General features: G+C 37.7%; 1 protein-coding gene and 1 pseudogene across 4 annotated transcripts in view; both read left to right on the forward strand.

Moving 5' to 3' along the window:
- PIK3CB (phosphatidylinositol-4,5-bisphosphate 3-kinase, catalytic subunit beta) overlaps positions 1–24095 on the forward strand; it is a 110334-nt gene that overhangs the window by 23715 nt on the left and 62524 nt on the right. For all 4 annotated transcript variants that reach the window (XM_014537480.1, XM_005863521.2, XM_005863522.2 and 1 more), the window contains exons 3-6: positions 12528–12714; positions 18075–18300; positions 20818–21041; positions 22226–22405. In XM_014537480.1, coding sequence (XP_014392966.1) covers positions 12544–12714; positions 18075–18300; positions 20818–21041; positions 22226–22405 — 801 coding nt within the window. In that variant the 5' untranslated portion in view covers positions 12528–12543. The remainder of the gene's footprint in view (positions 1–12527; positions 12715–18074; positions 18301–20817; positions 21042–22225; positions 22406–24095) is intronic.
- On the forward strand, positions 1333–2555 carry LOC106725644 (annotated as a pseudogene).

Consider the following 24095-nt stretch of genomic DNA (forward strand, 5'->3'; position numbering starts at 1 on the left):
CATCGGCCTGCGGACTGAGGGGTCCCAGGTTCGATTCCGGTCGGGGGCATGTGCCTTGGTTGCGGGCATATCCCCAGTGGGAGATGTGCAGGAGGCAGCTGATCGATGTTTCTCTCTCATCGACGTTTCTAACTCTCTATCTCTCTCCCTTCCTCTCTGTAAAAAAATCAATAATATATATATTAAAAAAACAAAACAAAGAAATATATCTTTCTTAGAAATATATACCCCGTTAGAATAATCATCCTTTTTTGTTGTTGGTAAGCAAGACGAAAGAAAATTAGAACACTAAAAAAATTGATTAGCATTAATTAATAAAAAGTTAAATATTCTAACTCAAGTTAATGTAAGTAATTTAAAATAGAATATTTTATAACACTAAAGAAATACAAAGGATTGTTAACTTCCAAAACTAAATCAGAAAGAGTCAGAGAATCTGAATAGATAGATTACAACTAGTGAAATTGAAGCAGTAATAAAAAAACTCCCAACAAACAAAAGTCCTGGACTGGATAGCTTTATAGGTGAATTTTTTCCAAACATTCAAAGAACTAACAGCAATCTTTCTCAAACTATTCAAAAAAATTCAAGAAGAGGGAAGACTCTCAAGCTAATTTTATAAGGCCAGCATTATCCTAATTCCAAAACCAGATAAAGACATGACAAAGAAAGAAAATTTAGGTTAATATCCCTTATGAACATAGATGCTGAAATCCTCAGCAAAGTATTAGCAAACCGAATCCAGCAACACATTGAAAAGATCATACACCATGATCAAGTGGGATTTATTCCAGGGATACAGGGTTGGTGCAGTATTTGCAAAACAATAAACGTGATATATCACATAAACAAAATGAAGAATAAAGACCACATGATCATATCCATAGATGCAGAAAAAGCATTTGATAAAATCTAATACCCATTTATGATAAAAACTCTGAGCAAAGTGGAAATAGAGGGAACATACCTCAGCCTAAAAAAGTATGACAAGCCCACAGCCAACATCATACTCAGGCAAAAACTACAAGTGTTCCCCTTTAGATCAGGAATAAGTGTCTTTTAGAAATTTATGTGCTTTATTAGATCACAATGAAAATTATTTTCAAAGCAAATATTCTTTAAGATACCAAATTACTCAGTTTATTTGCATAGAATATTTTAACATATTGAAAGTTACAAAGCCTGAGATAAGCAAACAACAGGTCAATAACTCAGAATTCTAACATTTTTACATATCATTCATTACGAAATGCAAAAAAGACCATTAATGTTTAAGTGGAATGATCTCTAACCTATAAATTATACTATGACCAAACACATATAGAAACACAGATTCCATTAAATATTTTAAAAGTTTGATTTTACAAGTAATTAGAGAAATGCAAATTAACTGAAGAACTCGATTACAATCCTGTTAATGGATGCTATATACAACTATTAAGGTAGTGGGAATACAAATTGGTAAAACTTATCTATAAAGAACTTTAAAGAATTTTATACCAGTGATTTTAAACCCTGTTAGACCAAAAGCCCCTTTTTTATAGTATGTTTTGTAACACTTGTTGGTGCAAAGCCGACACCAGAATTTGCCAAGAGGAACTTTAAGCTGATTGCCCTTTCAGTAGACAGTGTTGACCATCATCTAGCCTGCAGCGAGGATATCAGTGCTTAAAACTGCGAAGAGCCCACGGAAAAGTTACCTTTTCCCATCATTGATGATAGGAACCAGGACCTCGCTATCCTGTTGGGCATGCTGGACCCAGCAGAAAAGGACAAAAAGGGCATGCCCGACATGGCACGCCTGGTGTTTGTTTTTGGTCCTGATAAGAAACAGAAGCTGTCTATCCTTCACCCAGCTACCACTGGCAGGAACTTTGAAGAGATTCTCGGAGTAGTTATCTCTCTCCAACTGACTGCAGAAAAGAGGGTTGCCATCCCAGGTGATTGGAAAGTTGGAGATAGCGTGATGGTCCTTCCCAACCATCCTGAAGAGGAAGCCAAGAAACCTTTTCCTAAAGGATTCTTCACCAAAGAGCTCCCATTTGGCAAGAAATACCTGGGCTACACGCTCCATCTGTAGGTCTCCTCGAGGAGCTGGTGCTAGGGATGCTCACTTGGCACAGTGAGCTAGAGGGTGCCAGCTGTCAATCAAGTGCCCTACAGCGATTCCATAAAAACATCCTGCTGTAATCACAGCCACAGTCTTTAGGTTGCTGTACTATTGGCTTATTAAATGAAAATGGCATTAAAAAAATAACTCTAACCTGAGCCTTTCATTTGGATTAGTCAGTGTCCTGAAAATGAAACTTTTTAAAAATGTATAAGCTGTACGCTATCATTAATGAAACTTTGAAAAAAGGAAATATTTATTCATAGTTACTTTCAAACTATATTAATATATTTTCTTGCAGCCTTAATTGTATGCATTAGGTTGTGCTCATGGTTTTTCCTCTTTTTGCAGTAAACAGAATTCGAATTATACTTTTGTACGGTTTTATATTTTGCTGTTTTCATATCATTTATAAACACTTCTATAGTATTGCACACACTTGACAAGCCAGTTTAAATGGCTACTTAATATGCCAACAAATGGGTATATCATTGTTTAATTATTGCTTCATGTCTGACAGTTTGTTTGTAGGTTTGTCATATTGCATATTTTGCTTTGTGTCTGAAAATTTTTCTCTAATCAAGTTTTAAATATGTAAATTACAGAACTGGAATTACTGGATCAGTAGGTATGAAATATTTTAAGGATATATTTTCTAAAAGCAACTTAGAGTGCCATCTTCTACTTGAGAGGATAAACTTATAATGTTTTAGCAATTATTCTTTAGTAATTTGTAGAATTACTTTAGAAATATTTCTTACATAGAATTATAATGATTTGGATCAAATAACTTTTTATAAAATGAAATTCTATACTAGCGGTTCTAAACCTGTGGGTCGTGATCCCTTTGGCGGTCGAACGACCCTTTCACAGGGGTCGCCTAAGACCATCCTGCATATCAGATATTTACATTACGATTCATAACAGTAGCAACATTACAGTTATGAAGTAGCAACAAAATAATTTTATGGTTGGGTCACAACATGAGGAACTGTATTTAAAGGGCCAGAAGGTTGAGAACCACTGTTCTACACTGTTCAGTTTTTCACTGCTCAGTATAATGTATACTTTACTGTTAACAAATCAACAATAAAGGCTGATTTGTTGTCTTTGAACAATAAGGACAGGAGGGCTGAAGTCCAGATGAATCAAAATCCCATCACTTAAGTTGCCTCTGATTGAAACCTAAAGGTTAAAAATATTAGTAAATGTAGTGCAGTGCATGTCGTCAGTGCCTGGCCCCTTTCAGTGCTAATGTTGAGAGGAAGGGAGAGGGAGAGATAGAAACATCAATGATGAGAAAAAACCCCCCCCCCCCCCCCCCCCCCCCTAGTGGGGATGAGCCTGCAACCTGGACATAAGCCCTGACGAGGAATCTAACCGTGACCTCCTGGTTCATAGGTTGATGCTCAACCAGTGAGCCACAGTGGCCAGGCATAATGTTCTATTCTTTTATGAACATGCACTTTTCTTCTAGGTATATCAGTTAACAGGAAATAGAGAAATACTGGGTAAGCTCTATTGCATTTAATTTTTTAAAAATTCCCTTTCAGTCTCTGTTAAGATTTCTCCCATGATTTTCCAAAGTAGGTTTTGGTTGAACTTATTAATGTATGTAACAAGTTTATGTTGATTTCTGCTTGTCATTTAAACTTGAAGTAAAATCCAATGGCTCTGGTGGCACTTGCCAGGGAAGCTGAGAACATTTAAATGCTTTCCTCTCTTTCTGCCAATGAACAATTCACAGGATATGGGTTTGTAATTACAGCCTAAGGGTTTAGTTGGCTAATTGTCACTGTGAAGTTCCTGTGCCCTCTTATAGCTTCCTTAAAAAGTTTTCATAGTTGTTCAATGCTTGTCCTTCGCCTTTGATCATTTGTGTAGGTGCTCAAACAAAAGACTGATACAAGACTGAGAATCTTGCTGGGTTAGGTAACCCTGTGAAGAAAATTTCCTTTAAAGAAAAAATGAAAAAATAAGGAGAAAAAATAAAGAATTTAAAAGTATGCTAATTACTTGGAAAAAAATTTTTTTGGTCCTGGCTGTGACTCTGTGTAATCCTAGATAATTTATTTAATTTCTCTGGGTCTTAGTTTCTTATCTTTAAAATGGGAAAGGTCTGTAACTCCTTAACTCCTAAATCACCTATCTCCTCACCTGAAACTCTGTGTTACTTCACAGACTGAACTCTTGTGTGTGGTGTTTACTATAAAAGAAGGGTGGGTGACATAGGGAAGTACAAACTAGGATATCTTTTACTTTCAAATACGTACCAGTAATTTTATTTTCTTCAGAATATCTCTACAAAAGATTATCTTCTAGCAATTGGCTTGTTACCTCATTTATTTTTTACTTAGCCTGTCTTTTACCCTTCAAGAATTAGCCCCAGACAATATGGAAAAATACACAAAACACCATTGATTGACACATAGAAATATATGCTAAGTTATGTTCCTTATACTGTTTTAAATACACACTTCAAGTAGGTCTAGATAAATTGTGCAAAGAGCCCATTCATTACTACTTTTAGATATAATAGGAATTGTCCTAGAGCTGTGGTTCTGCAAGTGGCCAGAGTGAACTTCCTTCATAAGATGCTTTGTTAATTTGTGGGAGGTGATTTTGTTGTGCTTGTTGTTGAATCAGTGATTGGGGGAGGTTTTGTAAGGGATAACTGGACATCCTACAATGCACAGGGCAATTTTTTTATTTTATTTTATTTTATTTTTTTTCCAGGGGAGTTTATCCTCGGGGGATGACCACCTGCTGGCTTAGGCCCGCTCCCCTGGGGATTGGGCCTAAGCTGGCTGTCAGACATCCCTCTGGCAGCCCGGGAGCCCTCAGGGGATGTCCGCTTGCCAGCGGGGAGCAGGCCTAAGCTGCAGTTGGACATCCTTAGTGCTGCTGAGGAGGCGGGAGAGGCTCCCACCACCACCGCTGTACTGGCAGCCATCAGCCTGGCTTGTGGCTGAGCAGAGCTACCCCTGTGGGAGCGCACTGACCACCAAGGGGCAGCTCCTGCATTGAGCGTCTGCCCCCTGGTGGTCAGTGTGTGTCATAGTGACCAGTCATTCCCAGTCATTCTGCTGTTAGGGTCAATTTGCATATTACCCTTTTATTATATAGGATTTTGTTTCAGAATTTTAAAGTATTTGTAAAATACTTGTTTAAAAAGAATATTGAATCCGACCTGTGTGGCTCAGTGGTTGAGAGTTGACCCATGAACCAGGAGGTCACGATTTGATTCCCAGTCAGGTCACATGCCTGGGTTGTGGGCTCAGTCTCTGGTACGGGGGTGTACAGGAGCCAGCCAGTCAATGATTCTCTCTCATCATTGATGTTTCTATTTATCTCTCCCTCTTTCTTCCTCTCTCTCTGAAATTAATAAAAACATTTAAAAAAGAATATTGAATATCAGAGGATTAAAAACCATTTTTCTGCTACACCTGAAACTAATAAAAAATAAATTTCAATATAAAAGCTAAGTGTTCGTCTGTCCAACCGGTAGCTATGACGTGCACTGACCACCAGGGGGCAGACAATGCAGAAGCTGCCATGACACGCACTGTCCATCTTATATAATAAAAGCCTAATATGCTAAGTGTCTGACCGATCATTCGACCATCCGACCAGTTGCTATGATGTGCACTGACCACCACAGGGCAGACGCTTCGACTGGTAGGTTAGCTTTCTCCTGGGGTCCGACCGATTGGGATTGGGCGAGATGGGCCGGACATGCCCTGGAGCCCTTCTGCAGTCCCTCCCCGGCCCTGATCGTGCACCGGGGACACCAAATCTGTGCACCAGGCCTCTAGTTTAAAAATAAATGGCACCATGGACCTGGTATTGACATACCAATACTTGGCTTCCCCCAAGTGGAACACAGGCCCTGTCACCACCCCGGAGTGACACCCCACCAAATCACAGGCAACACTGCCAAGACAAAACCCCCCCCCCCCCCCCCCTGCGCAAAATGTGGCCACCAGCCCAGCCCAGAAACGGTTGCTGTGGGTGCCAGGTAATGACGTCACATAGCAACGCACAACTTCCTCTCCCTAGCGACTAGCCTCTTTGGAGTTTCTTCAGCCCAGGAACCCAACTTGCTTTATAGCCAGTTGCAAACATTTTACAGTTTAACCAAATGTTTGTGAAGTGTTTTCCCATGCCTCATCTCATTTGGTCCTCACAGAAGCCTTGGAGTAGGTAGATAGGAGACTTGGTAGAATACTATTATTTTCTTTTCATTAACAAGATGCAAATAGCGATATTAAAATATTTCTTCTAATTAATTTCCCTTCAGTGTGCACAAGTCCATGCACCGGGACACTAGTACAAAATAAATTTCAATGTAAACTAATTTTTAAAATTTTTAAAGAAGAAAACGAAAAACCATTTTTCTAGATCAGTGATGGCGAACCTATGACACACGTGTCAGAGGTGACACGCGAACTCATTTTTTTGGTTGATTTTTCTTTGTTAAATGGCACTTAAATATATAAAATAAATATCAAAAATATAAGTCTTTGTTTTACTATGGTTGCAAATATCAAAAAATTTCTATATGTGACACGGCACCAGAGTTAAGTTAGGGTTTTTCACAATGCTGACATGCCGAGCTCAAAAGGTTCGCCATCACTGTTCTAGATAGTGTTTAGCTTGAAGTACTTGAAAATTAGTCTAATAAAGTTGCTTTTGTTAAAGGGACACACAAGTACAACCTATATGTGAAGCTGTAATTATATACTAAATGTCTCCCTGGAGTGTTTACAAAGTCTGACAACCTTTAACTCAGTTATTAGTATATTACTAATATTAAAGTATTAAGGCAGAAATTTATATACCTGGGTATAACCTTGTAATATTCCCTTTGAGAATTTACCCCTGGTTGACAAAAATATTTTTAGGTCTCTTATTTGAACAGTATTGCTTTACAAGCATCTTTAATATCTTGCTGAATCATCAGACTCATTCTAAATTGTTGACATTTTGAATGTGAGGATTTTGTCCTTGAAATTGAAGATAGGGGAATTGATTTTGGAGATTGGTGTGGTTTTCCTTTAGTGAGCAAAGAGAGAACATGGTTATCTATAAAGCTAAAGGATTAAACTTTCCTTTATGATGCATTTTGAGATAGTACAAAAAAATGCTTGATATTGCAACTCATTTTGGCAATTATTAACTGTGCCCTGACCAGGAATTGAACTTGCTACCTTCTGGTGAATGGGACGATGCTCTAACCAACTGAGCTACCTGGCCAGGGCCTAAACTCTTTTATTTTTATATTCCCATCACTCCTCCTCCCTCCCCTTCAGCAACCACTAGCGTGTTCTCTATATGTATAGATATATTTCTGTGTTTTTTTGTTAATCTTCACCTGAGGATATTTTCCATTGATTTTTAGAAAGAGTGGAAGAGAGGGGGAAAGACAGAGAAACAACAATGTGAGAGAAACACATTGATTGGTTGCTTTCCACATGCACCCTGACCAGGACTGGGATTGAGCCTGCAACCAAGGTACTTGCCCTAGACTGGCATTGAACCTGGGACCCTTCAGTCCTCGGACCTATGCTCTATCCACTGAGCCAAACCAGCTAGGGCTGTTTTTTTCATTTTTTAAAAAAGATTCCACATGTAAGTGAGATAATATGGTGTTTGTCTTTCTCTTCAGACTTACTTCATTTAGCTCAATACCCTTCAGGTCCACCTATGTTGTCACAGTGGCAAGCTTTTCTTATTTCTGAACAATATTTTGTTATTAATACACGATGTACATAATGATGCTCCAACCAACTGAGCCACCTGGTCAGGGCATGACCTCTAGTCTTTCTTTGCCTGGTAGTTTGGCGAAGGTAGGTGGAGCCATGCAGAAGTTTCTGGAGCCTTGGGCACTAGTTTGCTTGCCTGGAGTAGCTCCAGGCAGGGAGGCCAAATGTGTGTTGTGACAGCATTTTGTTCATGCTTGTTCTCTGTGTTTAGAAGCAAAAGGCTTTAGGCAGTGTAGCGGGGAATGTGCTGTAATCATCTTGCAGGTAGGCCAAAGTACCAGAAGAGAACTCAGCCCACCATATCTAAGTGGAGGAGAACTAAACAGTGGCACTTGCTTGCTCCTCCACCCTAGAGAGTTCCTTCTGTATTCTGTCTCTTTCGTTTATTGTTCAGAAGCTATTCATTCAGCTCTTAGTTGTCTCGTAGGAGTACTTGCTCTCCATATACATGTATATTTGAATTTGTTCATTAAAGAGTGAGATTAATGTACTCCTATGCTGTGGCCATCTTGACCTCATAGTATTTATTTTTTTTAATTAATGGAAGTTCAGAAAGGTTCAGTGACTTACCAAAATTCACATAGAAGGTAGGTGGGTATAGATAAGATGTAATAAAAATGTTTTATTATGAAAAATTACAAGCGTACACGAAAGCAGAGGAGTAATAGAATGTACTTCTTATCACCCAGCTCCAGCAAGTATCAACATTTTGCTTTTCTTGTTTCATCTATCCCTCTCATTTTTTAAAAAACAGCTTTATTGAGGTATAATCCTATATAATAAAAGGCTAATATGCAAATTGACTGAACAGCAGAATGACTGGTCGCTATGACGCACACTGACCACCAGAGGGCAGATGCTCAATGTAGGAGCTGCCCCCTGGTGGTTAGTGCACTCCCACAGGGGGAGCACCACTCAGCCAGAAGCTGGGCTCATGGCTGGAGAGCGCAGTAGTGGTGGTAGGAGCCTCTTCTGCCTCCGTGGCAGTGTAAGCCGTCAGTCGGACATCCCTTGAAGACTTCTGGACTGGGAGAGGGGGAAGGCCGAGCTGAGGGACCCCCCCCCCCCAGTGCATGAATTTCATGCACCGGGCCTCTAGTTAATATATAATGAAGTACACATATTTAAAGTACATAACTTGATATATATTTTTTAAATATATTTTTATTGATTTCAGAGAGGAAGGGAGAGGGACAGAGAAATAGAAACATCAATGATGAGAGAGAATCATCAATCAGCTGCCTCCTGCACCCCCTACTAGGGATCGAGCCCGCAACCCCTGGCATGAGCCCTTAACCGGAATCGAACCCGGGACCTTTCAGTCCACAGGCTGATGCTCTATCCACTGAGCCAAACCAGCTAGGGCTAACTTTATATATTTTGATGCATGTATAGAACTTGCAAGCACAACACAATCAAGACAATGAACACAACATATCCATCACTCCCAAGAGTTTCCTTGTGTTCCTTTGTATTCTCCCTCTCCCTGCTTCTCCCACCCACTTCCCCACACAAGGTAACCACTAATCGGTCACTATAGTTCAGTGTACTTTTTCTGTAATTTGATGTAAATGGGATCATTGAGTATGTACTCTTTTTGTCGGGCTCCTTTCAGTCAGCATAATTCTTTTGAGATTCATCCATAATGCTGAATATATTAGTAGTGCTTTTTTTTGCTGTGTAGTATTCCATTTATGAATAAGTCACAATTTTTTTATTCATTTATCTGTTGATGGACATTTGAGTTATTTCCAATTTTTGGATAGTACAGGTAAGGCTTCTGTGAACAATTGTGTACAGTTTTTGAATATGTGTCTTCATTATTTCTATTTTTATTTTTTATATATATTTAGTAATGGGATAATAGATTATATAGTAGATATATGTTCAGAAACTGCCAACAGTGTACGAGAATTCTAGTTCCCTCTGAATCTTTTCCAACACTTGGTATGATTGGTCTTTTTTAATTTTAGTTTTTGGAATAAGTGTGTATTAGTATCTTGTTTTTTACTTTGGATTGACTAATGATATTGAGCCCTTTTGCCATCTACATATCTGCTTTGATGAAGTGTCTGTTCAAATATTTTGCCAAAGTTTAAAAACTGAGGTGTTTGATTTATTATTATTGTATGTTAAGAGTTCTTTATGTATTCTGTATATAAGCCCTGAATATGATTTGTAAGCATTTTCTCCCAGCCTGTGGCTTTTTTTGTTGTTTGTTTTTTAAAAAAAATATATTTTTATTGATTTCAGAGAGGAAGTGAGAGGGAGAGAGATAGAAACATCCATGATGAGAGAGAATTATTGATCTGCTGCCTCCTGCACGCCCCACACTGGGGGTCAAGCCCACAACCCAGGCATGTGCCCTGACAGGGAATTGAACTGTGACCTCCTGGTTCCTAGGTCAACGCACTGAGCCACACTGGCCAGGCAGTCTTTTGATATTATGATTGTATCTAATAAGGTCAGAAGTTTTCAATTTTGATGATGTTTATCAATTTTTCAAATTTATAAATTCTTTTGGTGTCATATCTAAGAAATCTTTGCTTAATCCAAGATCACAAGATTTTCTCTTGTTTTCTTCTTGAGGTTTTTGGGTTTGGAGTTTACATTTGGGCCTGTGGCCCCTTTTGAGTTCATTTTTATTTTTGGCTTAAGATATGAATTGAGGTTCATTTTCTTAGTATATGGATGTTCAGTTATTCCTGCACCATTTGTTGAAAAGATTTTTTTTCATCAGCTTATCTTTATAACAAACTTTTTTGAAACCAGCTGTCCATTCCCTTTTGAAAAAATTGGAATAATTTAAAGCAAATGCCAATATAATGCTATTTACACCTACATGTATTGCCATTATGAATCTCTTAGTGGATAAGGACTGATTTTTAGAAATAAATATTCCAATATTATATGTCACAAACTTAACAGTATTTTCTCAATATCATCTAATATTCAATTCATATTTAAATTTTCTAGGTTGTTTGAAAGATAGTTTTTTATAGAGGATTTGTTCACATCAACATTGAATTTGGTTATGTCTCCTAAGTATTCTTTTATTATTTTAACAGTCCTCCCACCAGCCTTTTCCTTCCTGTTATTAGTTTGCTTTCTTGTTATTGATTGTTTTATTGATGATCCAACATTTTGGACACTACTTTCTGATTGCTTCCTTGATTGTTTAACTTTCTCCTCTATTTTCCCTAGTTTCTGTAAACTGGTAGATATATCAAATCTGAGACTTCATTAGATTCAAGTACATTTTTTAAAAAGTCTTAAGTATACCATATAGGTAGTAACTGTGTAGTACTTACTGCTGTAGTACAAGAGCCTACATGTCTGGATTATTCAGAGAGTTTAGGTGGTGTCAACCTGAATTGTAAAGTTCCACCTGGATTATTCAGAGATTTTAGATAGTGTCAACCTGAATTGTAAAGTTCCCTATTATCTTTTCACCTTATATTGTAAATTTCTTTTTAGCATCCATTAATGATCCTTGCCTAGATCCATTATTTCATTAGAGGTTGCAAAATGGTGATTTTGATAATTCTGTTATTCTTTTTGCACTTATTAGCTAAAATTGTTCATAAAAAACACACACCTTAATTTCATCAATTATGAATTAGTATAAACATGCAGGTTAAATGTGTGATTTACTTCCTCATTCTTTATCAGTTTTCAAAATAATAAGTTGGTCCAAGCAGCCTTCAGTGGTGACCAATAACGGGCTTATTTATTTTTTTATATCATTATTAAGTCACACATTGTATAGATTGATGTGTTTCAACCCATGGGTGTCATCATTATTTCTGATGCTCAAGATGCTTTAAGTTGGCTCCTGTGTCTTTTATTGTGACACATTCATACTTTGAATAAAGGGATTTGAACCGAGGTTCATTTAACTTCAAAGCCAGTGTCCTTCCCACTGACATTGTACCTCTTGAAGGAAGCTCTTAAAGAATAGATGAGACTGAAATGGCACAGTTGAGGGGGGCATTTGTTAGGAGAGGGTTTTGATGCAGGAGTGTCAGCCTCAATGAACATAGGTCTAACAGTAGAAGGTTAAAGGCACTTGTGGCACAGGGTTTGGGCTATGAAGTGCTGAGAGGAAAGGAACATAGGCCAGAAACTTAGCACCAAGGACTTTGCTAGCTGGGTGGAGGGATTTGATCTTTTTAATACTTAGGTGGCGGGTCATGGGATTAAGTTGATGATATTTTGTTTCTCACATGAGATTGGAAGAAAATTATTTTCGAAAGAAGGCCCTATTGATTGCTGTTTTCATTGGAGTTTGCAAAGAAAAACTCAGCCAAAGAAGCCAATATCATCTAAGTAAAGTATGGAAATAATCACTTACTGAGTGATTGTTAACTTTCTCAGGACCCTGTAATCCTTAACTGTTCATCTTTCACATGTGATATACTTATGTTGAATTTGAGTCAGTGGAGTGTGTGTGTGATTGTGTGTAATATTTATGTAGTGATAACCAAAGTATATTTAAGTAATTTATTTCTGTTGGCTTACTGTTGCTTGGCCTCCTGTTACATTACTGACTATGTTGACATACAAGGACTAATTATGGATTGGTGGGCTTTATCATATTTTAGTGTAATATCTGGCTAAATATTCACTAAATTTTATTTACTGATTCCTAGGGCCCCATGGTTATGAATGTGCTTCAATTTCATAATGCCTCCTGCTATGGCAGACATCCTTGACATCTGGGCAGTGGATTCACAGATAGCATCTGATGGCTCCATACCTGTGGATTTCCTTTTGCCCACTGGGATTTATATCCAGTTGGAGGTACCTCGGGAAGCTACCATTTCTCATATTAAACAGGTATGATAATAGTTAGAATTTCTATAAATGTAGCTTATTACTATAACACTTAAGGGAACATGTTCTTCTATTATGGAAAGTATTTATAATATAAATCAAAGGATACATTTGAGGGACTTTTAATCTTTAGTTCCTGACATTGAAAAATTTTGATTCATGCTTTATCTCATCCTCATTCTTACTCTCACTTTTAATTTTAAAAAATCCATATGTGATACCTGAATTAAGAAAAATAAGCTTATGTTAGCTAGTTTGAAATGTTTGTTCAGTTTATTAAAAGGAATTTGACATTGTCAAAGAAAGTTTTATTTTGAGTTAAAATCTTTGAGCTTACAGTATTATGCTTTTTTTACTATGTGAGTTTTGGTTGGTTGTCTCTTTTCTTCTCTCCTTTTCCTTCTCCTTCTCTTCCTCTTTTCCATCCTTAACCCACTACTTTTCATGGTGACTCTTGGGGAAGAAAAAGTTTTCTGCTATTCACTAGATTTATTTCCCCCCTCAGATATGAATGGTATGTCCTCATTTGGAAGCTATTTCTTTTACATAGCAAGGCTTGCCTGTTTTGTTGGATTATTTTTTCAAGTGAATTGATGAGTGCCATTGATTTGTAAAGACTTTGAAACATAAATGAAATTGTTTTTCTAAACTTTCTCTTTAATGTTTTTCAAGTAGCTGAACCCAATCTGGAAAGCAAGGGTTGTGATATTTAAAGAAAAAGTATTTATGACAAGCTTTTAAAAAAATATGTTTATTGATTTTTAGAGAGAGAGGAAGGAAGAGCGACAGGTAGAAACATTAATGACAGAGAAACATCATTGATCAGCTGCCTCCTGCAAACCCCCTTCAGGGGATTGAGCCTGCGACTCGGTCATGTGCCCTGACTGGAAATTAAACAGATCTCTTGGTTCCTGGATCAGTGCTCAACCATTGAGCCACACCGGCCAGGCAACAAACCTTTTTAAAGCTCATGACTTTGGACAGTTTTTTTTTAACTTTTAACCCATGTTTCTTCATCAGGGAGACATGAGAATTCTAAAACTGCCTGATCCATGAAGTTAAAAGAAAAAGGAAAAAAAGACACTTTTTAGGTACTCTGCAGATGCAGAGAGTACTTATATTTATTTTGACCAGGATGCCTATGGCTTTACTTGAACCTGGATTAACCATTGATACCCTCCTCCTTTTTTGTTATAAATTGTATGCATATTATAAAATATGCATAACATAAAATTTACCGCCCTAACCCGTTTGGCTCAATGGATAGAGCGTCGGCCTGCGGACTGAAGGGTCCCAGGTTCGATTCTGGTCAAGGGCATGTACCTTGGCTGCGGGCACATCCCCAGTAGTAGGGGGGGTGCAGGAAGCAGCTGATTGGTGGTTCTTTCTCATCGATGTTTCTAACTTTCTATCCCTCTCCCTTCCTCTCTGTAAAAAATCAGTAAAATATATTTAAAGAAATTTACCATCGGAGTCATTTTTCCATGCACAATTTGTGGCATTAAGTACATTCACAGTGTTGTCCGACTGTCATTACCACCCATATCCGACACTTTTTATCATCCCAAACACTAACTGTACTCATTAAATGACAAACTACCCTTTCTCCCAATCTGGGTAATCTGTATTTTAGTTTCTGTCTCCTATGAATTTGTATATTCTTGCTCCTTCATGTAAGTGGAATCATACAGTAGTTGTCCTTTTGTGTTTTGTTTCTTTCACTTAGCATAATAGTTTTAAAGTTCATCCATGTTGTAAAGTGTATCCAAATTTTATTCCCTTTTTTTAAAAAATATATTTCTTTATTGATTTCAGAGAGGAAGGAAGAGGGAGAGAGAAATAGAAACATCAATGATATGAGAGAATCATTGATTGGCTGCCTCCTGCATGCCCCTACTGGGGATCAAGCCTGCAACCCAGGCATGTGCCCTTGGCCAGAATCGAACCTGGGACCCTTCAGTTCACAGGCCGATGCTCTATCCATTGAGCCAAACCGGCTAGGGCTTTTATTCCCTTTTAAGGCTGAATAATTTCCACTGTATGGATCCTACCACATTTTTGTTTATCCATTCATCTTTTTTGTTGTTGTTGTTAATCTTCCCCTGAGGATATTTTTTTCCATTGATTTTTAGAGAGAGAGTGGAAGGGAGGGAGGAGAGACAGATAGAGAAAAACATTGATGTAAGAGAGACACACCGATGGGTTGCCTCCCGCATGGCCCTGACCAGGGCAGGGCCATCATCGAGCCTCAACCAAGGTACATATTTGATGCTCTATCCACTGAACCAAACCAGCTAGGGCGCTCGCTCTCTCTCTCTCTTTCTCTCTCCCTCTCTCTCTTTTTAATAACATTTTCATGGCTGTGAAGTGGTATCTTATTGTAGTTTTTTATGTGTACTTCCTTAGTGACTAAGGGTGTTGAGCATCTTTTCATGTTCTTATGCACATTTTTAGAATTGTCTAAGACCATTGCCTGTTTTAAAATTTAGTTGTTTTTATTGTTGAGTCATAGGAATTTATTATATATTCTCTATTAATCTCTTATCAAATATATAATTTACACATAGTCTGTGGGTTGCCTTTGCACTCTCTAGATAGTGTCAGATGCACAGAAGATCTTAATTTCAACAAAGTTCATTTGTCTATTTTTTCTTTTATTGCCTAACATTGCTTCTCTTTTTTATATAGCTACTAGAGGCCCGGTGCACAAAAATTTGTGCACTCTGGGGGGAAGTGGGGGTCCCTCAGCCCGGCCTGTGCCCTCTCGCAATCTAGGACCCCTCGGGAGATAACGACCTGCTGGCTTAGGCCTGCTCCCGGGTGGCAGAGGGCAGGCCCAATCCCTAGGTGCAGCCCCTGGTCGGGCTCAGAGCAGGGCTGATTGGGGAGTTGGGGCGCCGCCCCCTGTCATGCACAGAGCAGGGCGGATTGGGAGGTTGCGATGCCACCCTCAGTCACGCTCAGGGTAGGGCCGATTGGGGGGTTGGGCCGCCGCCCCCTGTCACGCTCAAGGCAGGGTCGATGGGGAGGTTGCAGCGCCACCCCCTGTCACTCACAGAGCAGGACCAATCAGGGGGTTGGGGCGCTGCCCCCTGTCACGCACAGAGCAGGGCCGGTGCCTGGCCAGCCTGGATGAGGGGATGATGGCTGTTTGCAGCTGGTCACACCCCCTTCAGGGTGGGGGTCCCCACTGGGGTGCCTGGCCAGCCTGGATGAGGGGATGATGGCTGTTTGCAGCTGGTCACACCCCCTTCAGGGTGGGGGTCCCCACTGGGGTGCCTGGCCAGCCTGGATGAGGGGATGATGGCTGTTTGCAGCTGGTCACACCCCCTTCAGGGTGGGGGTCCCCACTGGGGTGCCTGGCCAGCCTGGATGAGGGGATGATGGCTGTTTGCAGCTGGTCACACCCCCTTCAGGGTGGGGGTCCCCACTGGGGTGCCTGGCCAGCCTGGATGAGGGGATGATGGCTGTTTGCAGCTGGTCACACCCCCTTCAGGGTGGGGGTCCCCACTGGGGTGCCTGGCCAGCCTGGATGAGGGGATGATGGCTGTTTGCAGCTGGTCACACACCCTTCAGGGTGGGGGTCCCCACTGGGGTGCCTGGCCAGCCTGGATGAGGGGATGATGGCTGTTTGCAGCTGGTCACACACCCTTCAGGGTGGGGGTCCCCACTGGGGTGCCTGGCCAGTCTGGGTGAGGGGCTGAGGGCTGTTTTCAGGCTGGCGGTTGACTGAAGCTCCCAACCGCTCCTTTTTTTCTTTTTTTTTTTTTTTTTATTCTGGGCCAGCTTTAGCTCTGGCTCTAGCTCTGAGGTTTCCACTGCTGAAAGCAGGTATCTGGTTTGTTTGCGTTCTATAATCGAAGCAATGTATTACTCCAGCTTTGAGATCCTGGCCGGCTGAAAGCTGGTTTCTGGGGTTTTGTTTAGCTTCTATATTTGTTACAAAGTTTCAAACTGCCAGCTCAGAGGCCAGCAGCTCAGGCGGGGAACGTTGGAGTCCTCCTTCACTGCAGCAAGCAAGCCTCATGTTCGCTTTAAGCTGCCTGGCTGCCGGCCGCCATCTTGGGTGGCAGTTAATTTGCATATCACCCTGATTAGCCAATGGGAAGGGTAGCGGTCGTATGCTAATTACCATGTTTCTCTTTTATTAGTGTAGATGAGAATTGGCCATGGTTTTAACCTAGGTCTCTTATCTTCAGCTTCTGGTTTTCGTACTAGCTGTAGTTAAAATATGCAATCCCATCTTGCATTTGTAGGGTGACTATTTTATATGATCTCATTCAGGAGACCTGGGGAGAGATGAAGAGAGATTAACTGTGTTCATTCTGACAGGGCAATATTAATGAAGTGACCCCTCGTAAATAGAAAAGAATGCAGAACAAAAATAAAACGTATTTTGTATGGGGGTAATGATACATACTTTAAAATTTCTCTTATTTTTTTTTTCAAATTAGAAGTTATTTTTGTTCACAGGAATGTTAACTATGTAAGTCTACACTGATTCTTATTCTTCATAGATAGTCACTTTTTTTAATTAAAGAAAAAATTTTAATATATATTTTTATTGATTTTACAGAGGAAGGGAGGGGGGAAAAGAGATAGAAACATCAATGATGAGAGAGAATCATCAATCACCTGCCTCCTGCATGTCCCTTATTGGGGATTGAGCTTGCAACCCAGGCATGTGCCCTGACTGAGAATCCAATCCTGACCTCCTGAATCATGGGTGGACCCTCAACCACTGAGCCACACTGGCCGGGCCATAGATATTCACTTTTAATAATTTTGTATATATGAGTGTACTTTTTGTGTATTATGCCATTATATTACTTTACAAAAATGGCTTAATATTCCCCTGCAAATATTTTTGTGGGTGTGTTAATCCTCATCTGAAGATATTTTTTCCATTGATTTTTTTTTAGAGAGAGTGGAAGAGAGGGAGAAGAAGAGAGAAAGAGATGAATGTGAGAGAGACACAGTGATTGGTTGCCTCCTGCATGTGCCCTAGGGCTGGAGATCGAGCCTGCAACCTAGGAATTGAACCCAAGACCCTTCTGTGAACAGGCCAATCAATGCTCTAACCACTGAGTAACACCGGCTAGGGCTCTCTTGCAATTTTTTATTTTAAAGTAACACACGTTAATATGTCTTTGATAGCTTTCCATATTTAGTTTATTTCTATTTTATATTCATAGTTCTTTAATGTTCTACAATTTATTTAACCAATCTCTTACTGCTAAACGTTTGTCTTGTCTTCAGTTTTTGAGTTTTACAAACAGTGCTACAGTGAGTATCCTTGTAGATGTGTCTTTGTGCACTTAAGCAAGTGCCATTTCAGAAAATGTCTTATTTTTTTCCTGCAGATGTTGTGGGCACAGATTCATAATTACCCAATGTTTAACCTCCTTATGGAAATTGACTCCTATATGTTTGCATGTGTGAATCAAACTGCTGTATATGAGGAGCTCGAAGATGAAACAAGAAGACTCTGTGATGTCAGACCTTTTCTTCCAGTTCTCAAATTAGTGACTAGAAGTTGTGACCCAGGGGAAAAATTAGACTCAAAAATTGGAGTCCTTATAGGAAAAGGTAATTAAAAATTTTTCTAATATGAATTCTTAACATGTTTTTTTGCGATATATACAAACATGTAGTAAGTATGATCTAAGACATTGCTTTGCAAAGTGTGGTCCACAGACCAATGATGGTCTGTAAGTTGTTACCAGTTACTGAGTCAAGTACAGAAATCATGAGTAAAAACTCCTCTAGCAATGTGATAGTGCCACAATATCCAAGGGCTTAAGTTTTGTGTTTCTTTTTTGAGTGACTTATTTTTATTTTACAAAAATACTGTTTTTTTGACAGGTTGTAAAAAAATATGTTCTTTTGCCTCAGATAGTTTGAGAAGCCCTTTTCTAAGAGATACTGAACTGCCCCTACAGTATGAACATAATTTTTAAAATATATTTTTATTGGTTCTTTTTAAAAAAATTATCTTTATTGTTGCAAGTATTATAGATGTCCCCCTTTTTTCCTCATTGACCCCCCCATCCTGCCCCTACTCCCCCATGAATATAATTTATATACAATTCTCTATGCCAACCAAGACTTTAAGCTGATAAGTTTCCATAAGTAACCCATATTATTGACAAAGTTTACTCCATAACTAAAATTATTTTTAAGAAGTTAATTTTGTAGTGAGTCAAGATACAGCATGTCTATAGTATTCTTTGCAAATTAATTTCAGGGAGAATTGTTAGTAACAAAGTAAAAAACAAGCAGGAGTCTCTCTTCTGTAGTAATCTCAGAGACCAGTGTTTACTATCAATATCTTCCTGCCTTAGACAAGATACTGACGTGAAGTGAGTACTATAAGGGGTTATTGAAGAAGAGACTTAGAAGTTTAAATACAAAACCAAAAAATCCACTGGAGATTATTGGATCTGAATTGGCTACTTATATTAATCAAATTTACTATTAGAGTATAGTATAGTACCATCCCCTTTATGATAGTATCTTTAATATAGTACCATCCCAAGAACCATCCCATTTAAAATAGTATTCTTTGATCTTGACCTAAGGTAATTCAGGGTAGCCAGTAATTACACTGTGAGGCTGAACTCTTCCCTTTGAGTACTTAGAACAGAACCCTGTTGATTTGCTAATGGCACCCTGTTCTTTAAAATGTTTGATTACTTCAGAGGATAGCTGGTTAGCTTCTGGCAATAATTTCCCCTCCATTAAATAGATGTATAATTACATACCATACAGATTTTTTCTTGTATATTAATAGACTTTGTAGAAAGCATTCTTTTCCATTTTCTCCAAATGATCCAAAGATTTTTATAGGTTATTAATTTTCCCAATTAGAAAAAGTTTTTCCTTCACTTGAATTGAAGAATATATGGAAAAGTAGAAAGAATTAAAAATCTCTTATAATCTTTTATCCTCTAGGATAAGACTATCTATCCACTTGATAATATTGTGATGTATCTAAAACATTTGGTAATCCAAAAGGGTAGCACCACAGAGATAGCTAACTTTCTTCAGAATATAGGTATCTTTTAAAATTTTACCATCTTTTCAACCCTTTAGATCACTGTATTCCCTTCTGGTCTTGCTTTATAAAACATAGGATTCATTATCTACCATAACCTCTACCCAAGCTTGCCAAATTTAGTAAATAAAAATATAGGCGATCCAAATATTATATAGGATATACTTATGCTAAAAAAACTATTCATTGTTTACCTAAAATTGAAATAGAATTGGGCATGCTATTTTTATTTATTTTTATTTGGCAATCTAACTTTACCTTACTACAGCACAGGGAATATATGTATATTAGAATTGAATTTCTCTTTCTATAAGCAAGGTATTATATTTTACTCAGAATCATAAAGCTTATTCTATTATTTTATTTTGCAGAGTTCCTTACAATTTAAAAGATCAGCATGTAAGAAATGTTTTACTGTGTTAAATTAAACAGTTTATAAACTCTTAACTCTTTATAAATTGTACTTTAGATCTTCAGCATCTCTAGAAAAACTGGTGTTTTGATCATATATACAAATTTAAATGTTAACATTCATTTAGGAAGTTAAATAAGTCTGTTTTAATGTTTTAGAGTCAATTTTCACTTTAAATACCTAACAAGTAAATTTTTGCAATTATTGTTTTGTATTTCATGACTACAACCGGGCTTGGTGAGGTCATGCCTCCTGGCAAAACAATAAACAATTATGTCAATTTAACTTCAGGAACAAGTTTGCTGCCGCCTCCTCCTCAAAGAAAACAATAGAACCTTTACAGATATAACTGCCTAGTGGGTCTAAAAATACCTTCTTTTAAATATGATGGGCCTGATTATTTTATTTTCTGTTTAATTCTAAATGATCATTTATAGAGCAGTTCAACCAGTGAGCCACACCAGCTGGGCTACTTTTGGTATTTTATCTGGCTATTAATTGATTTTGTATAATATTTTCCTGCCCAGTTTTGTTTGCTTGATAAAAACCAATTATCTTGTATATTCTCTTACATTTTTTATATTCTCTTTAATTATTATTAGCTACTCAAAATGACTACTTTAAAAAATGTGTTTAGGTTTGCATGAATTTGATGCCTTGAAGGATCCTGAAGTGAATGAATTCCGAATAAAAATGCGTAAATTCAGTGAGGAAAAGATTCAGTCGCTTGTGGGATTGTCTTGGATGGACTGGCTAAAGCAAACATATCCACCAGAGCATGAATCATCCATCCTTGAAAACTTAGAAGATAAACTTTATGGAGGAAAGCTCATTGTGGCTGTGCATTTTGAAAATTGTCAGGTAATGTAATATTATTTTAATACATATTTTGTAATAAATCTGTGACTTTTACCTGAATACAGCTCTACCCTCAGAGGAGGCTTTTGCTTGCCTAGGAAACTTTTATAAAGAGCATTTTTATTTTATTTTTATATATTTTTATAGGTTTCAGATAGGAAGGGAGAGTGAGAGAGAAACATCAATGATAACAGAGAATCATTGATCGGTTGCCTCCTGCACGCCCCACTCAGGATCCAGCCCGCAACCTGGGCATGTGCCCTGACCGGAAGGCTAAGTTGACTCGCACATGCGCAATACATAATATAGCTTGTGCTGGCGCCAATTGCACGCATGTGTTTCAATCTGTCATTGTCGATCGTGAATTTTGTTGACACTTCTATTATAGAGAAAGGGCAAATAGCGATATTAAAATATTTCTTCTAATTAATTTCCTTTCAATGTACACGAATCTGTGCACCGGGCCACTAATGATCTAATAATCATAGTTTTCCAGGGTAGCAGTTGTCTGCCATGAGAGAGAGTGAGCTTTCTTATATCTTTGATATATGATCATTTGGTATGAAATTATAGAAGGATTCAGGTATTATTAAATAATCTTTAATATCTCTACCTTTGGGATTTATGCATAGGTTTAATAATATTCCATCACAACTGTATCTCATTTTTCACTAGTTAAAATTTCTTTGTTTCTTTTTATATGTTTATAAAATCAGACAAAAATTTTAAATTATGGTTCAGTTAGTATAAAGTAAAAATCTCTTACTAGTGACTACATATAACTCTTTTATTAATACAGACTAAAAACACAGGGGTTTTGGGTTTCTTTTTAAAAGAAGGATATTTACTGGAAAATGCATGTGATAAGCTACCTGAAGATAAATTTTTGTTAAATATTATTAAACTTTAGTTAAATATTTATCTGACCTGTGGAAACTGTGGCACACTCTAAAGCGTGAGATGAATTGCAAGTTATCAAAAATCTTAGCATATTTGGCATGGATACATTATATTTAGAAAACACGAAGATTTACTGAAATATAGATGTAAATAAAGGATGTACATATGTGAATATTATGTATGGCTATTTATAATGTAGTAATAAGTACAAATGTAAAGAGTGTTTGTTTTGTTTTTAGCACAAACGTTTAATTGTGATGGTTTTTTTTTTCTACCCCTCTCTTTAGGATGTGTTTAGCTTTCAAGTATCTCCTAATATGAATCCTATAAAAATAAATGAACTAGCAATCCAAAAACGTTTGACTATTCATTGGAAAGAGGATGAAGTTAGCCCCTATGACTATGTGCTGCAAATCAGTGGGAGAGTAGAATACGTGTTTGGTGATCACCCACTAATCCAGTTCCAGGTATGAATAGTAACTCTCAATTTACCAGAGAAGTGTGTGTGTGTGTGTGTGTGTGTGTGTGTGTGTGTGTGTGTGTATTTAACAATTTGACAATTTAAATTTCTGATATAAAAGTGTGTTAACTATAGTCAGCATTTGGAACCTACAGAAAATTATACTCAATTAAATAATAACCACAATCCTACCTACCTCCAAGTTAACCATTGTTAACATTTTGGCATGTTTTTGTCATTTTACTCAAAGTTACATGTATTTTTGGCATTATGTGTGTATCTATAATGTTTTCATTCTGCTTTTTAAATTATTTCAGTGTCATAATTTCATACAGTACTATGAATTTTTATATAATTTGTTATAGCTGCCCACTATTTCATCATATAAACAATGATTTAGATATGAAATATTCTGGGGGAAGTAAAACAAAATATTTTCATTAAATGGCCACTAATTGAATTGTATAAAACTTATTTGCAATTATCTGTTAACTAGGTAAAGTAATATTAAAAATTTCCATTATGTATTATAAAACTTTTCAGTTTAAGCCTAATATTTATATGTGTGATATCCCCTTTCCTCCACCCCTCCCCCACCTTTTTTGTTACTTCCATATGTGGTAGAAATTTTGTAAGAATTAAATTTCACCATCCTCCAACGTCTTTCCTTACCTTTCAGTTATTTATTACCATTTAGTCATGAATTCTCTGCTTATATGTGTTATGGAAGGCACTGAAGTGCCTCAGATTATTTTTGGAGTAAAGTGGAGTTTAAATAAGATATGTGCTGTGCACTACTCCTCCCCCCACCATACGGTGTGCTATTTAAAGGATAGGATCCTAGCTTTGCCTCAAGGAATTTGAGGATTATTTTTTGAAATTACATTTGGAGACAAAAAATGATCATTATTAAGAACAATAAGCTGAGTGCCAAGTTAGATAAATAACTAACAAGATCTTAGAGTAATATGTGATCACTTTTACTTTTGTTTTGTATTAAGAAAGAGGAATACAGGCATGCCAAATATTAAGTGATGTTTGTTGGAGAATAAGGACCTGTGATTTATTAGAAGGAAATAGGGAATTTTACACCTTTGTTTTCAGATTTTTAGTGTGACCTTCAATTCTTGTGCTTTAGTAGGTAGGAAGTCTAACAGTGATTATAACTTCTATGCACAGCTTTGAGAGCTGTGGCATTCTGATAGTAAGTGCTTGAACTCTAGCTCATAAGAGGAAGAAGGAAGATGTAAAGTGCTTGGTGGGAGCATAGAAGTACTGCCTTCTTCCCTTCATCTTTTGCCATATTTTAAGGAGCCTCCTGCTTCTTTAACTTAACACCTTTTTCTTAACTTAAGGGGAAGGTATACTGTTTTGCCAAAAACTAGAATTTGTTATTATAAAGAAAAATAAAGCCACGCATACGTTTTTGTACAAGGTCATATTGGAAAGAAAATATACAATGTCGGCAAAGGAATATGAAGGAAATGGAATGATCCATCTTTCATAGTGAAAAGTTTTGAATGAATACATTTGTCATAATATCATGTAATTCCACTTATAGGCCATCCTGGAAATGTTTTTTATTTATTTCAAAAAATATATTTTTAGTGGTTCTACATTTAATACAATACATGGAATCACACTTTATATTTGTACTAGAGGCCCAGTACGCGGGGTTTGGGGGGGGGGGGGGGGCG

This window comes from Myotis brandtii, unplaced genomic scaffold (assembly GCF_000412655.1).
Source record: "Myotis brandtii unplaced genomic scaffold, ASM41265v1 scaffold18, whole genome shotgun sequence".
Taxonomy (NCBI): domain Eukaryota; kingdom Metazoa; phylum Chordata; class Mammalia; order Chiroptera; family Vespertilionidae; genus Myotis; species Myotis brandtii.